Below are 12,120 nucleotides of genomic sequence, written 5' to 3' on the forward strand. Positions count from 1 at the left end.
AGTATTTGAAGGAGGAGGACTGATGTCCTTACCCTGGTGTCTCTGTTGCTGTCACTTTTGCATTCAGATGAAAGCTCAGTTTCACTGTATCTTCTTAACTTTTGCCCCAGTTGTCATCAAAATTCACATAACGGATGGTTTTTGGAAGGGGCAGATGTCTAATAGTATAGGCTGAAGAACTCTGAAGTTAATATTAAGGTCATAGAGGTCAAATATTTATTTAAAAAAAAAAAAGAAACAACCTTTAAAAACCTGTATTGCAATTCTCACCTTTACTGATGTCTTAAAATGATAAGGTAGTAAACAAAATATTTTCGAATAGTCCAGCCAACTGTCATTCTGACTGCTGTTGTTGATATTTAGGAGAATAATATGATATATCATTGATATAAACCTGTTTTATACATTTGCAGATGATGACAGTGCCTTCAAGGGTACAGATACAAGATCTATTGACCAGTTTAGGTCCAGGGTAGGCAGCATTGTCAAGAAACCTTCCTTGGGTAGTAACGGACATGTAGATGCATTAGCAGGTAAAAATTAAGAATATTTTAAACAAAAGAGCAAGATCGAGGGGCCTCCTTTGATTTGGAATCACTTGCCCTTCAAGGATGGGGGTTCGAGCCTCACTTGGGTGTTGAATTTATGTGAGGAAGCCATCCAGCTGGCTTGCTGAAGGTTGGTGAGTTCTGTCCAGGTACCCACCCGTGATTAAATAATGCAGGGAGGGGCATCTGGGGTCTTCCTCCACCATCTAAGCTTGAGTCGTCATACGACCTATAAATGTATCGGTAGGACATTAAACCCTACAACAACAAAAATCAAAAATCTAGCAAAGGTCCAAAAGGAATAGCCATGTTTCAAGAATGCAGCCTCCACTAAATGAAACACATCTGCATTGTCTGCTTGGATTGATAAAATAGATTGTACAAGGATGGAACAAACAGGTAAAAGAACCAAGTTCTGTGCCACGTGACAGAAACACTGTGGGGAGTTTGAACAAGTTAATGGTGTGAAGCAAGCCATTATAAATATTTGTCTTCTTAAATTAAATATGGTAAAATGACAAAGAGGTTAGTGTAAGGAGAGAGAGAGGAAGAAAACTTTGTATATTAAAAAAAATGTTTTGAGTTCTCTTTTTCATCAGAGGCAGTCACCATAATATCTGTGAGAGGATGTGGTGAAATATGCTTCTTAGAACGTGGATCTTCATAAGAATTTATTTTATTTATTAGTTCTAATTTGCTACAAAGAGTTCTTGGTCAAATAGTTTGAAATAGAGAAATGTTCTAAGTTGTAATTGCTGTTGGTACATTTTTTCCCTAATTTCACAGAGTTTGCATGCATCAAAATCTTTATAAATAAACTTCTTTCTTTCAGTTGGGTCATCAGCAGGACTTTTGATGGTCAGTGAGTCACTTGTTAATGGTTCATTGTCCAAAAGCATGGGTCCTTCAATCACACGATCTGAAAGTGTACAAGATGAAAATAAGAGGAAGCGGCACCGTAGCGCCGGTGATCATCTCAACACCAAAACTCGCTCAAACAGCCTCTTCAGTAACTGGAGGCATCGCCATTTCAGCGGTGAAGAGAAAGGAATGAAGTTTTCAGACCTAATGGCCAAAGAGGAAAGTGAACTTCTTGCTGAAGCTGAGGCTGGAAGCGAGATGAAAGGCATCTCAGAGGAAATAAAAGATAGTGGTGTTGATTTGGATGAAAATACGGAAGTCAGTAATTTAGATGCTGAAAGTGAGGGAATGTTGTTTGAAATTGAAGAAAATAGATGTGAAGAAGGAAATGATGAAAATTTGAGGGAAGAGAAACGAAATAGAGTTGGGTTAAGTGAAGAAAAACTTGAAAGTATTACTGAAGTTAGTAGGAAGGGAAGTTTGAAATCAGTCACGTCTAGTCCATTACATGTTAGTGCCACCCCAGTCACAGAAAATGATCCGTTAGGTTTGTTTGTTGAAGATCAGAACCAAGGAACTAATTCTAATAAGGAAATACTAACACCAAAGAAATCACCAGAAAAATTAAGGGAAAAATTTGTTGAAAGTAGACCATTCGCCAATGAAGTGAAATTGAGAAAAAATCTTGAAAAATTAGATTTGGGTAAGTGCAATATTGATGCATCAACTAATAATGATGATAACAGGGTAGATAAATCTAGTGGAATAACTCTGAGTAAAATTATGTCACCTGTTGGAAAAGTACAGAAAACTTTGTTTAAAATAGAGAGAACTAATAGTTTTCCAGACAACCTTGGAAATCATGGAACAAATGAAAGTGAAAAAAACAAATCTAATGCAGATAAAACTGACCTAGCCTCGCTTGGAAGATCTAGTACCTCACTGTACGATCAAAGAACTGAGTCGGCTAAACCAGAGTCAGGGTTTTTCCGAACTCGGAGCTTCCGTCGACACAAAGAAAATTTCAGTGGTATGCTCAAATTTGCCACAGGTGCTGTTGCACATAAACTTACTGAGATTAAGATGTCTATGACACCAAGTAAATTGGGGTCAAATACGTCCCTGACTCCGTCATATGAGGAAGTAGACTCGGAGGACGAGACATATCGAGAGGCAGCAAGAAAAAGAGGCAGCCTAGATTTCCTACATAGAAGTATTGATAGACTTGATACATCCAGTATAAATGGTGTACAAGGTATGTATGAAAACAATTGGATGTTAGTTTTGGAAGTTTTCTTGTTTCTTGTTGTCCTTAAATGTAATTTGAATCAGCTGGGATTATAGGAAAAGTTACATGAGAAAAATTTTAAAGGGGAAATTATGGTTCCATTGAATGAATGAAGAGTTTTAGGCAGAAGAAGGGAAATTATGAGTATGCCTGCTGGAGTAGGAAAATTATAAATATACCTGCTTGGAAAAAACATCTTCGAATTACCTTTTTCACTCCATTAACGTATAATTTCTTATCCTCTCTCATAATATAAAAGTTGGATAGAGTTATTGCATGGTAGGAAAGTACTTCAGTATGATTAGCCTATACTAGAGTATGTTGTTGAATGATTTCTTTACATATATATCTGTACAGAATATTGTATACTTTACTGATTATTTTAGTTCCCTATTCACGTAAGTATGGTGTGTTTGCTGTGAGAAGCTAAACAGGGATTTCTGTAATGCAGATCTATGCCGTTTTAATTTGGTAATGTAATGCTGCAGGCAGCAGTTGACACTACAGATTTGGAAGTAATTAAAATATAAATTTCAAGACCTCCCACAATGTGCAGTTGTTGCACACCGGTATATAGTAAACACTTGCTCAACTCTGATGTGTGAGATGCTGTTTCAGCAGTATAGATTGGTGTGGTGAGAGAAAAGATTTTGGTTTACTTAGAAATTTTTAATGTGGGTACACAGTCACAGATATTGACAGCTGGTTGGCATTGAATACAGCTGTTAGAAACTGAAAAGAGCTATAGAGGTATACTAGTCCTAAATATTATCTCGTGATGAAAAGGATCTCGGGATATAGAAATTTTGCCAGTTTTTCCCATGGAATTGAATTTTCTTTCTAAAAGTTTTTGCAGTGTTATTCATTATATATTTTTCGGATGTTTATACTTATATACCAAGTTCTTTTGCTGATAATTTCAGTATTTTTCATCGATATTTTATTATCATCTACATTGGAATAAATTATTATATGATAAGTTTCATTAACTTTCATGTCATAAGAAAACAGAATTTCTGCACAGTATCCCAACCATAGAACACGGGCAATATTTCCTATTATCGCATAGTGCGGCAATTTTCATTTGATCTTTGCAGCATGTTATACATAGTAACACACATTATTACTACAAAACTGTGCTGATATCTTACAAAGCTGTTGCGATATATATCAACACGGAAATCTCTATGGAGTTTCATAAGAAAAAAAGTGTTCCGATATATATCAGCACAGTAAAACTGTTCCGATATATATCGGAACACTTTTTCTCTATTGAGGCCCTATCAAGGGAGTATAATTTTTTCCTTTCAAAGAAAAGATGATTTTAGCTCCAATTTACAGTTCACAGAGAAAGAATTGTCACAAACACCTACATTTATAAAGTAAAAGAATAAATAAACTAGAATATTTCAAAAACTTGATAGTTATTGCCAAATTCAGAAATACATGAAATATATGAAATTCTGAGATTTCTCAAATGTTTCTTTTTCTTTGATTTTTTTTTACAAACAAAACAACAAGTTTTACAATATGTCTGGCCAATGAAATGCAAAGATTTAAAACCAATGCAGAAATTTGTTGGGTACTTTTATCTGGGGAACACATTTTCTAAAACAGAAGTTTTAGTGTTTCAGTCAGCGAGGCGCAGAAAGGGAATCAAAATAGTAAAAATAATAATAAACAAATTTAAATGAAAATAATATATAAATTTTAATGATAAACTATGCGATAAAACAGTTATAATATGTAATGCTCGTGTGTTACCAGGATATATCAGAGCTAGGGGTACATCTCGTTATTTTTCTCTTCACATATCTGTCTCGGCCTACTGGCCTCGACGATATGTGCAGAGAAAAATACCCTCGATGTACCCCTAGCTCTGATATATCCTGGCAACATCGAGGGTATTTTTCTCTGCACATATCGTCGAGGCCGGTAGGCCGAGACAGATATGTGAAGAGAAAAATAACGAGATGTACCCCTAGCTCTGATATATCCTGGTAACACACTCTCACACATACTATAACTATTACATATAGCACTTGCACACTTCAATGTTCATTGTTGATGCCATGGGTTATGTATAGATGAAACCATGTGCATTGTAGGTGATGTATTCTTACATTTTCAAGTAACTAACATTTGATTTTCCTATAGTGTAACATGGTTTGTCTTTAATTTCTGTAAAATTGCTGGTGATGATAGTGAAATCATATGGCAATCTTGAACACTTGCATATATTTTCATGCACTGGTACCCTTTGCTGAAATAAATCCACTGGGATTTACCAATGAAAAATGCATTTATATGTTATAAAGGAATATTATTACTTTTTACAAGTTCTTACCTAGAAACCCTTAGAATTGTATTTTCCAAGAATTGAAAAGAAATGCTTTACAGTAGAGTGGAATAAAAGTAATTGTAAAAGAGATGGATTGATGTTCAAGTCAAGTGATATATTCAATTGTTTTTTCTTTATTATTTAATGTTGTTGGAGTCTTTAATAATTTAATTAGTTTGAAAATTGCATTGGCATGAACAAGTTCCATAGAACTGGCTTTCTTCAAATTTCCTCTAACTGAACAAGTCTGTCTTTTACTATTTGCTTGATTTCGTAGTTTTATTCTCTAACAACGAGAAGGTAAGCTTCCTGGTTATTAATAGCTTAACAGTATATGATCTGCTGTAACACATGGATTGCCTAATTCACAAGGCCTGTACAAGTTAGAAGGCCAGTAACACTCACAGTTAGCTCTTTTGATAGCAGAAGAGGCTATTTATATGTAGCTGTTTTCATTGCTCGAACAAAAGTAAAATAAACGTGAATCACAGGAATATTTAAACACATGCAGCCGTAATGGACTTGCAGAACTTTTTTTTTCTTTCAAATAGTTGCTCTTTAAAAGTACTTGCAAGCTATTCACTGTTGTGAAATTTACCAATTCGGCTACTAAAGTTTTCAGTTCAGGGAGGCAGGATTTTTAGCAACCATAAGCTGCACTGCATTCTTTATTTTAGATCAGTTAAATAGTCTAAAAGAAAGCAATTTTCATTGTTACCAAGAAACTCAACAGTCCTTGCAATTGATATTGAATGACTTTAGTTCAAATAATGGAGTTATAGTTATTCTGAAATTCATGTATTTTCCTATTTGACTGGATTGGATCTAAGAAGATGTTAATAAAGCCTAGACTGATCTCTTTTTTTTGTATGACTGAAAGAATTCACCTCAGAATTTTAATGTAAGGAATCACGTACATAGTGTTACCCACAAAAATTACAGAATGTTGTTACCATATTGTTATAAGAATGTAGCATACTTTTTTCTACAGAGAGCGCACCTCCAAGTCATCCGTCATTCATGGATCAGATGGATCGTCTTTGTGAGGCAGAGCGTCACAGCATTCATGTTCAGTTCTGCGACACACAGACCAAAGACGTAGCTATTGAAGCAGAAATAAGCAGTTGTTCCCGTTGTGTACGATGTAGATGTTTGTTATATGATGAAGAAATTATGGCTGGGTGGAGCGCAGATGATTCCAATTTAAATACAAGGTATACACAATGTGAAATTGAATGGAAATAAAGTACAAGTAAAACTAGAGATTATACTAAAAATTTTAATCAGGAGTCAAAGACATTAATATTGTAACCGCCTCGGTAGTCTAGTGGTAGAGTGCCCTCTTCGAGTGCGGGAGGACATAGGTTTGATCCCTGGCAGCGTCATACCAAAGATGTAAAAAATGGTAGCTTCCTCTCTTGGCACCCGGCATAAACAGGATAGTGCTAGGACTGGTCAGCCTGGGGTTGGTATAATGTGACTGGGTGGGGTATCATGTCATGTGTCTACGGCGTGATATTCCAGGGAGGCAGCACTATAAGTTTGAGCATTTTGCTCACTGCTACAAGTAGACGCCATTGTTTATATGACTGAAAAATTGTTGAAAAAGATGTTAAACCCAAACACACATACACACACATTAATACAGTGATATTTCTAGTTAATACCAAGCAGTAAAGCTTTTCAGCACATCTGAGCTTGAGTAAAACATAGATAAATTAATGTAAAATTAAAGGTCGGTGGTTCTACCCAGGTTCCTACCCATGATGAAATAATGTACTGAGGGGCACCTGGGATCTTCCTTCACTATCAAAAGCTAGAAAGTCGCCAGATGACCTATAATTATGTTGATGTGATGTTAAATCCAACAAAAACGGAACAGTACGAGGTAAAACTAGTATTTATGATGAGGGTAAAAAATTCATGTATGGTAATATAGTGTAATGAATTTTATATTTTCAGCTGCCAGTTCTGTAACACAAAGATGGTTCCTCACTTACTCATTTACATAAAGGTAATACTCATTTACAGAAAGATAAAGGCAATACTCATTTACATAAACGTAATACTCATGTACATAAACGTAATTCTCATTTACAGAAAGATAAAGGCAATACTCATTTACATAAAGGTAATATTCCTTGTACTTCACATATTCAAAGCAGTTATGGAAAGTATATATTTTTTTATTTTATATAGATTTTTAAAAGAAAAGTACTATTTGTCATAAAATTTATTGAGATATAATTATGTTACCTTTTCATAATTAACTGAATGCTGTTTTACGTTTTCTTAAAAATCATTGGCGTAATGAATGGAAAGAGCATGTCTCAAAAGTTGTCTATATTGAGTTGGTTTCTGTATTAAGTTTGTTTCTATGTACACAGTATATAGCCAATGATACTTATTCAGTGTAAGTGCTAATTTATTTCTATATTGATTAGAAGAAATTTCTGTTCTTCTGCAGGATCATCGAGGAAAGAAGAAATCTAAACTGTCGGATGATGAGGTAGATGACAGTCTTATTCAGTTTGAGGATAGTCCAGCTCATAGGCACTCGCCCATGGAGCATTCCTACGGAAAAGACTCGAACATCTGTCCATCTCCTGAGCCGCTGTTAATGTTCGGTGAAGAAATGGAGGACGATTCTTCTGTGAAAAGTCCAGGGTCAAGCCACGACCCGTGGATGAGACAGTCCACTCACATTCCATCAGAACCAACTGATATTCCATCAGAAAGACCATCACATGAATCCCCAAATCTGTCAGAATTAGCTAGGTTAGGTCATCGGAGAACCGGTAGTGAATGCCTGACTAGTGCTACAGAATTTATGTTTAGTTCCTCTATAGACTCTTTAGAGAGTTTAACATTCCGCAACTTGAGGTCTCCACTTAGTATCTCTATGGAGTCAGAATCACTTCCAGAACACTCGTCAGTCTCAACAGAAAACAGGAAAAATGCTTTTAATGGGTAGGTGTTACAACGAGGCATATTAAGCTCTCTAGCAGAAAACTTATTTGCTTGTCAGGATAGTCTCTGTGGTTAAAGGGTTAATATTGTTGAGTAACTTGCCCAATGATGATATTGGTTTGAAAGTCAGGATGGGATGTAGAAGTTAGAAAGCTGTACAGCAGAAGACTGGTGGTTCTACCCATGTGCCTTTGCATGTTTGAAACTAGGTCTAAAAGGTTAGCAAAGGTTTCGTCCGTTCATTAAAGCTAGTTGCCATATAGCCTGAATTGTCAAAGTGGCTTATAACCTAGCAAAAAAGGTCTGTTGTACCAGTTACTTTGTGATCCACTGAAAAAGTTTCAGAAAACCTAATCAGGGTCATATTAAGGAAACTTTGTTCCTTTTAAGATTTTTTTAAATGCGAATTTTGAACAGAAGTTAAACTTTTGATGAATATGACTATTTTTGTTTGAATGTGAAATTGATTAATTTATGTATGTTTTCTAGTGGTTTCTCATCCATGGAACCAATATCTGTACCATACTTGAGTCCACTTGTACTGAGGAAGAACCTTGAAAGTATCATCGAGAGTGAGGGTAATTCTGCCCTTGGTTTGGACACCTTCGTTGATGAACATCCGATTATATTTTGGAATTTGGTATGTACAATTTTAAAATGTGCCTGTGAGTGATTATCACCTACAATTGTTCATGATGATTTTAAAATTTGGGAAGAATTTAAACTGCCATGCTGACATGTACATCACACACTTTGTTCAGAATGTGCTTTTCATATATAGGTGAATGCTCTGATGTCCATCATAAGGACTAAGAATAGAAAAGTATTTACTTTTCATGAACCAGTTGAGGTCTTCACCAAACTTAGTCTGTAGCGCCCTTGTATAGACATTTTTCAACATTGCTCAGGTGGTTCCATTTCATCCCTTTAAGAGGCTGTTTTTTTAAATTCAGAATTTGCTTTAGCTTTATACTTCAGTAATGATTCTTTATGAAAGACCTTTAAATACCAACATTCTTGCTTTAATGTATTCAGTGAATGGTTAGAATCATTTGAATAGTTGAAATGAATTATATTATTGAGCCGAGATTTATATTTCTGGTTTCTAGTGTTTCTGAATACGGGTTAAATAAGTACTTAAAGAGATGTTGTTCCCTAACAGAAGTGTTTACTGCTTTGATTGAAATTTAACATATTAATATTGATGGTTCTTCCATCAACCTCATTAATTTTCCCTTCCAAATGGAATATAGCTTAATGGCTTTCAGGGCACTGGTCTGGCTGCTTTTGGGGCCGAATATGGGCCCCATTCCCCTCATAAAGTAATATGTTTTTTTCCCCTTCCTCAGAAGAAAATTCCCCTGATAATAGGTTGTTTGACACAACTAGATATGAACTCTCTTTCAGGTTATCTTATAGTGCCTTTAAGGAAGGTTACTGCTGCAATATAGTTACATTAGTTAATGATTGGAAACAGTATTAATAAGTGTGAAAAGGAGTAACATATATATAGCTAAAAACTTCCTTTTTTTTTCTTAAAACAATGAAAAAATTCCCCTTCCTGAGGGTATGGGTACCTGTCTTCAAAAGTTGCCTAGTGCCCTGGCTTTACAGCTTCAGATGTGGCATGCTTACGAAATTATGAGGCGATTTATACTACACACTTTGAATATACATTTATGTACTAAGTGTACTAACAGTTGCAATCTCTACCCTGCTACCTTTCAATGTCTGAAATGCCAGGAGGATCACATATAATCTTCCTACCATATAAAACTCGAGAAAATAGAAGATTTTGTGTTTTATTCTAGGTATGGTATTTTAAGAGAATATCAGCAACAAGTCATTTACCTGGTCTTCTGCTCACAGCAAAATCCTTCAATGTTTCAGGGGTAAGTTTATCTTATATATTTACATGTTTACATGTTGACATTTGAATACACACTCGTCTAAATGCATTTATTATGTCTCAATGTGTTACGTTGAAGATAAAAGAGAAAAAAGAGACCTTGTTTAAGATTTTTATGATTGTTTAAGAGTATCAAATGCTAGTATGTTATTGCTATATTTTTTTCTTTGCTCAGTAAAAACTGCTTTTTACCTTTCATTTAAGCATTTCCTAAGATCTAGATGTAAGAGAATAAATGAACAGTCCATCATATTATAAATTGTCTATGTAAGACGTACACTTTATTCCTACGTGAATACAGGTATCAGATGATGCAGAGTTTACCAGTGATAATGTGTTGATACAACCAATGTGGGATAATGTACGTCTTCACCAGGAGGTTGGACTTCCCATGCACATGGCTTGGAATAAATGTCAAAGTTCAACAACGGTCGATGCACTGCTTACAGAGTCACAGCCATTCAATAGAGCGTAAGTTTCTATCTGTAAATCTAAAGTAACTGTTAATTGAATTTTTAAGTAAATTTTTTGTTCATTTTGTTGTTAAATTGATGCTAGTTTTGTTTAGGAAATGATATTTCCAAAACAGTGATTTGTCATTGAAAAAAGTTTGTTTGGAGTTTAGATGTGAAGGAATTACCTCATTCTTTGAGATATATTATTTCAATGATTATTATCTACATCCGTGATGACATCCAGAAAACTTTTTCTTGTTTTTTTTTGTGGATTTTTTTCAACAAGCCGCTATGACATTTGATGCTATGGAGTAAATAAGCTACGATTTTGTTGCATGATAACATGCAGTTTCAGCCTTTGATTAACTTGAAAAATTAAGAAATGAGGTTTTATTAGAATACTATATTGTTTATGCTGGTTTATTTGATATCAGTTTTAGTTAAGATGTTTATTTGATAACATGTAAGTTGATACCATTCATGAAAATAATGCAAAGCGCAAAACTTGGTTATGTGTCTGTTTTATAAGTGTAGTGGTTGAGGTCATGTTACTGCCTGCCTGCATAACATCAGAACTGGTTTAGTAGACTGGAGGCTTACTCACTGAAGCTTTCTTCATAATTTAGCCAAAATTATTGAGAATAAGTTAAAGGTTGATAATTTATCGATTAAAAATGCAGGTTTTTTTTTTAAGCAAGGTCCAGCTTTAAGCAGCTTTTATATGGCCACTTTTAACATTCAATACAATGTATATTATATGTCTTTCATTACAGGGTGATGCACCAGATCATAACCAATATACAGTGTAATGATGTACTCAGTCCAATAAAGATGGTGATGAATGGTAGACGTAGATTGCGAACCAAACGGAAACGATTCCGAAGTTTGTACAGAGAAATTCTTTATCTGGCGTTTATTGCCTGCGGACGGGAAAACATTGACAATGGTAAAATACACTGCTTGTCATGATAAACTAAATAAACACTAAGTTGCAGTTTTTAGGTCATTTATTTGCAATTTTTCAGATAGTAGAGTTTTTGTTGTCACCCTTTCGTTGGTGTTGACATCCGTGTCACGAAAGTTTTGTATGTAAGCAGGTTTTTAGAAATTTTGTAGAAGTTTTACATATAAGTAAACTTTTTTGGCATCATGATATGACCTGGCAAGTTTAATTACCCCAGCTTAGAATTTATAAAAAATTTGCCCCTTTGTCAGCATAGACAATTTTGCTAAAGTTTTTATATGTAATCTAGTGTAAAGTGGAAGTGCTTTAAGTAGTTGAGCGCATTGTCATTAGACAGCTCTTGTTTGGTAGTTTTTTACTAATCTTTGCAAATCTTTCACAGTTTGCATAAAAACAAGAACAAAAACAAACAAAACAAAAAAAACACTTCAGCTGTTCACTTTTCAGGTGACATCATTTAAGTTACATATAGAAAAAGGACATGATCTATTAAGACACCTAGAAAGGGGTACATAAAATTTGTGTTTTTGCATCCTAGGGGTATATAAAATGGCATCTGATTGTTTTCATTTTTAAAAAAAGTTGAAAATATTAAAAATAGTACTGGTATTATACTATAATTTGTAGGCCACTGTATGACCTATAATTGTTTGGAACCAACATTAAACCTCACAAAAGAGCAGATTTATAAGTTATTGACAGTGGTTTCATGTATATTTGAACCCTTCAGTTTAGTTTATCCTGTCACTTGCAGTATTTTCGACCCGATATCAGGGTGCTGTAT

General features: G+C 34.7%; 1 protein-coding gene across 6 annotated transcripts in view; it reads left to right on the forward strand.

Moving 5' to 3' along the window:
* LOC123565370 (C-myc promoter-binding protein-like) overlaps nucleotides 1-12,120 on the forward strand; it is a 61,358-nt gene that overhangs the window by 42,470 nt on the left and 6,768 nt on the right. For 5 of the 6 annotated variants that reach the window (XM_053549890.1, XM_053549894.1, XM_053549892.1 and 2 more), the window contains 9 exons: nucleotides 414-533; nucleotides 1,381-2,664; nucleotides 6,030-6,252; nucleotides 7,001-7,052; nucleotides 7,506-8,008; nucleotides 8,498-8,648; nucleotides 9,820-9,900; nucleotides 10,219-10,388; nucleotides 11,146-11,318. In XM_053549890.1, the coding sequence (XP_053405865.1) occupies nucleotides 414-533; nucleotides 1,381-2,664; nucleotides 6,030-6,252; nucleotides 7,001-7,052; nucleotides 7,506-8,008; nucleotides 8,498-8,648; nucleotides 9,820-9,900; nucleotides 10,219-10,388; nucleotides 11,146-11,318 (2,757 nt within the window). The remainder of the gene's footprint in view (nucleotides 1-413; nucleotides 534-1,380; nucleotides 2,665-6,029; nucleotides 6,253-7,000; nucleotides 7,053-7,505; nucleotides 8,009-8,497; nucleotides 8,649-9,819; nucleotides 9,901-10,218; nucleotides 10,389-11,145; nucleotides 11,319-12,120) is intronic. The other variant, XM_053549895.1, reaches the window with a different exon arrangement.

This window comes from Mercenaria mercenaria, chromosome 8 (genome assembly GCF_021730395.1).
Source record: "Mercenaria mercenaria strain notata chromosome 8, MADL_Memer_1, whole genome shotgun sequence".
Lineage (NCBI taxonomy): Eukaryota > Metazoa > Mollusca > Bivalvia > Venerida > Veneridae > Mercenaria > Mercenaria mercenaria.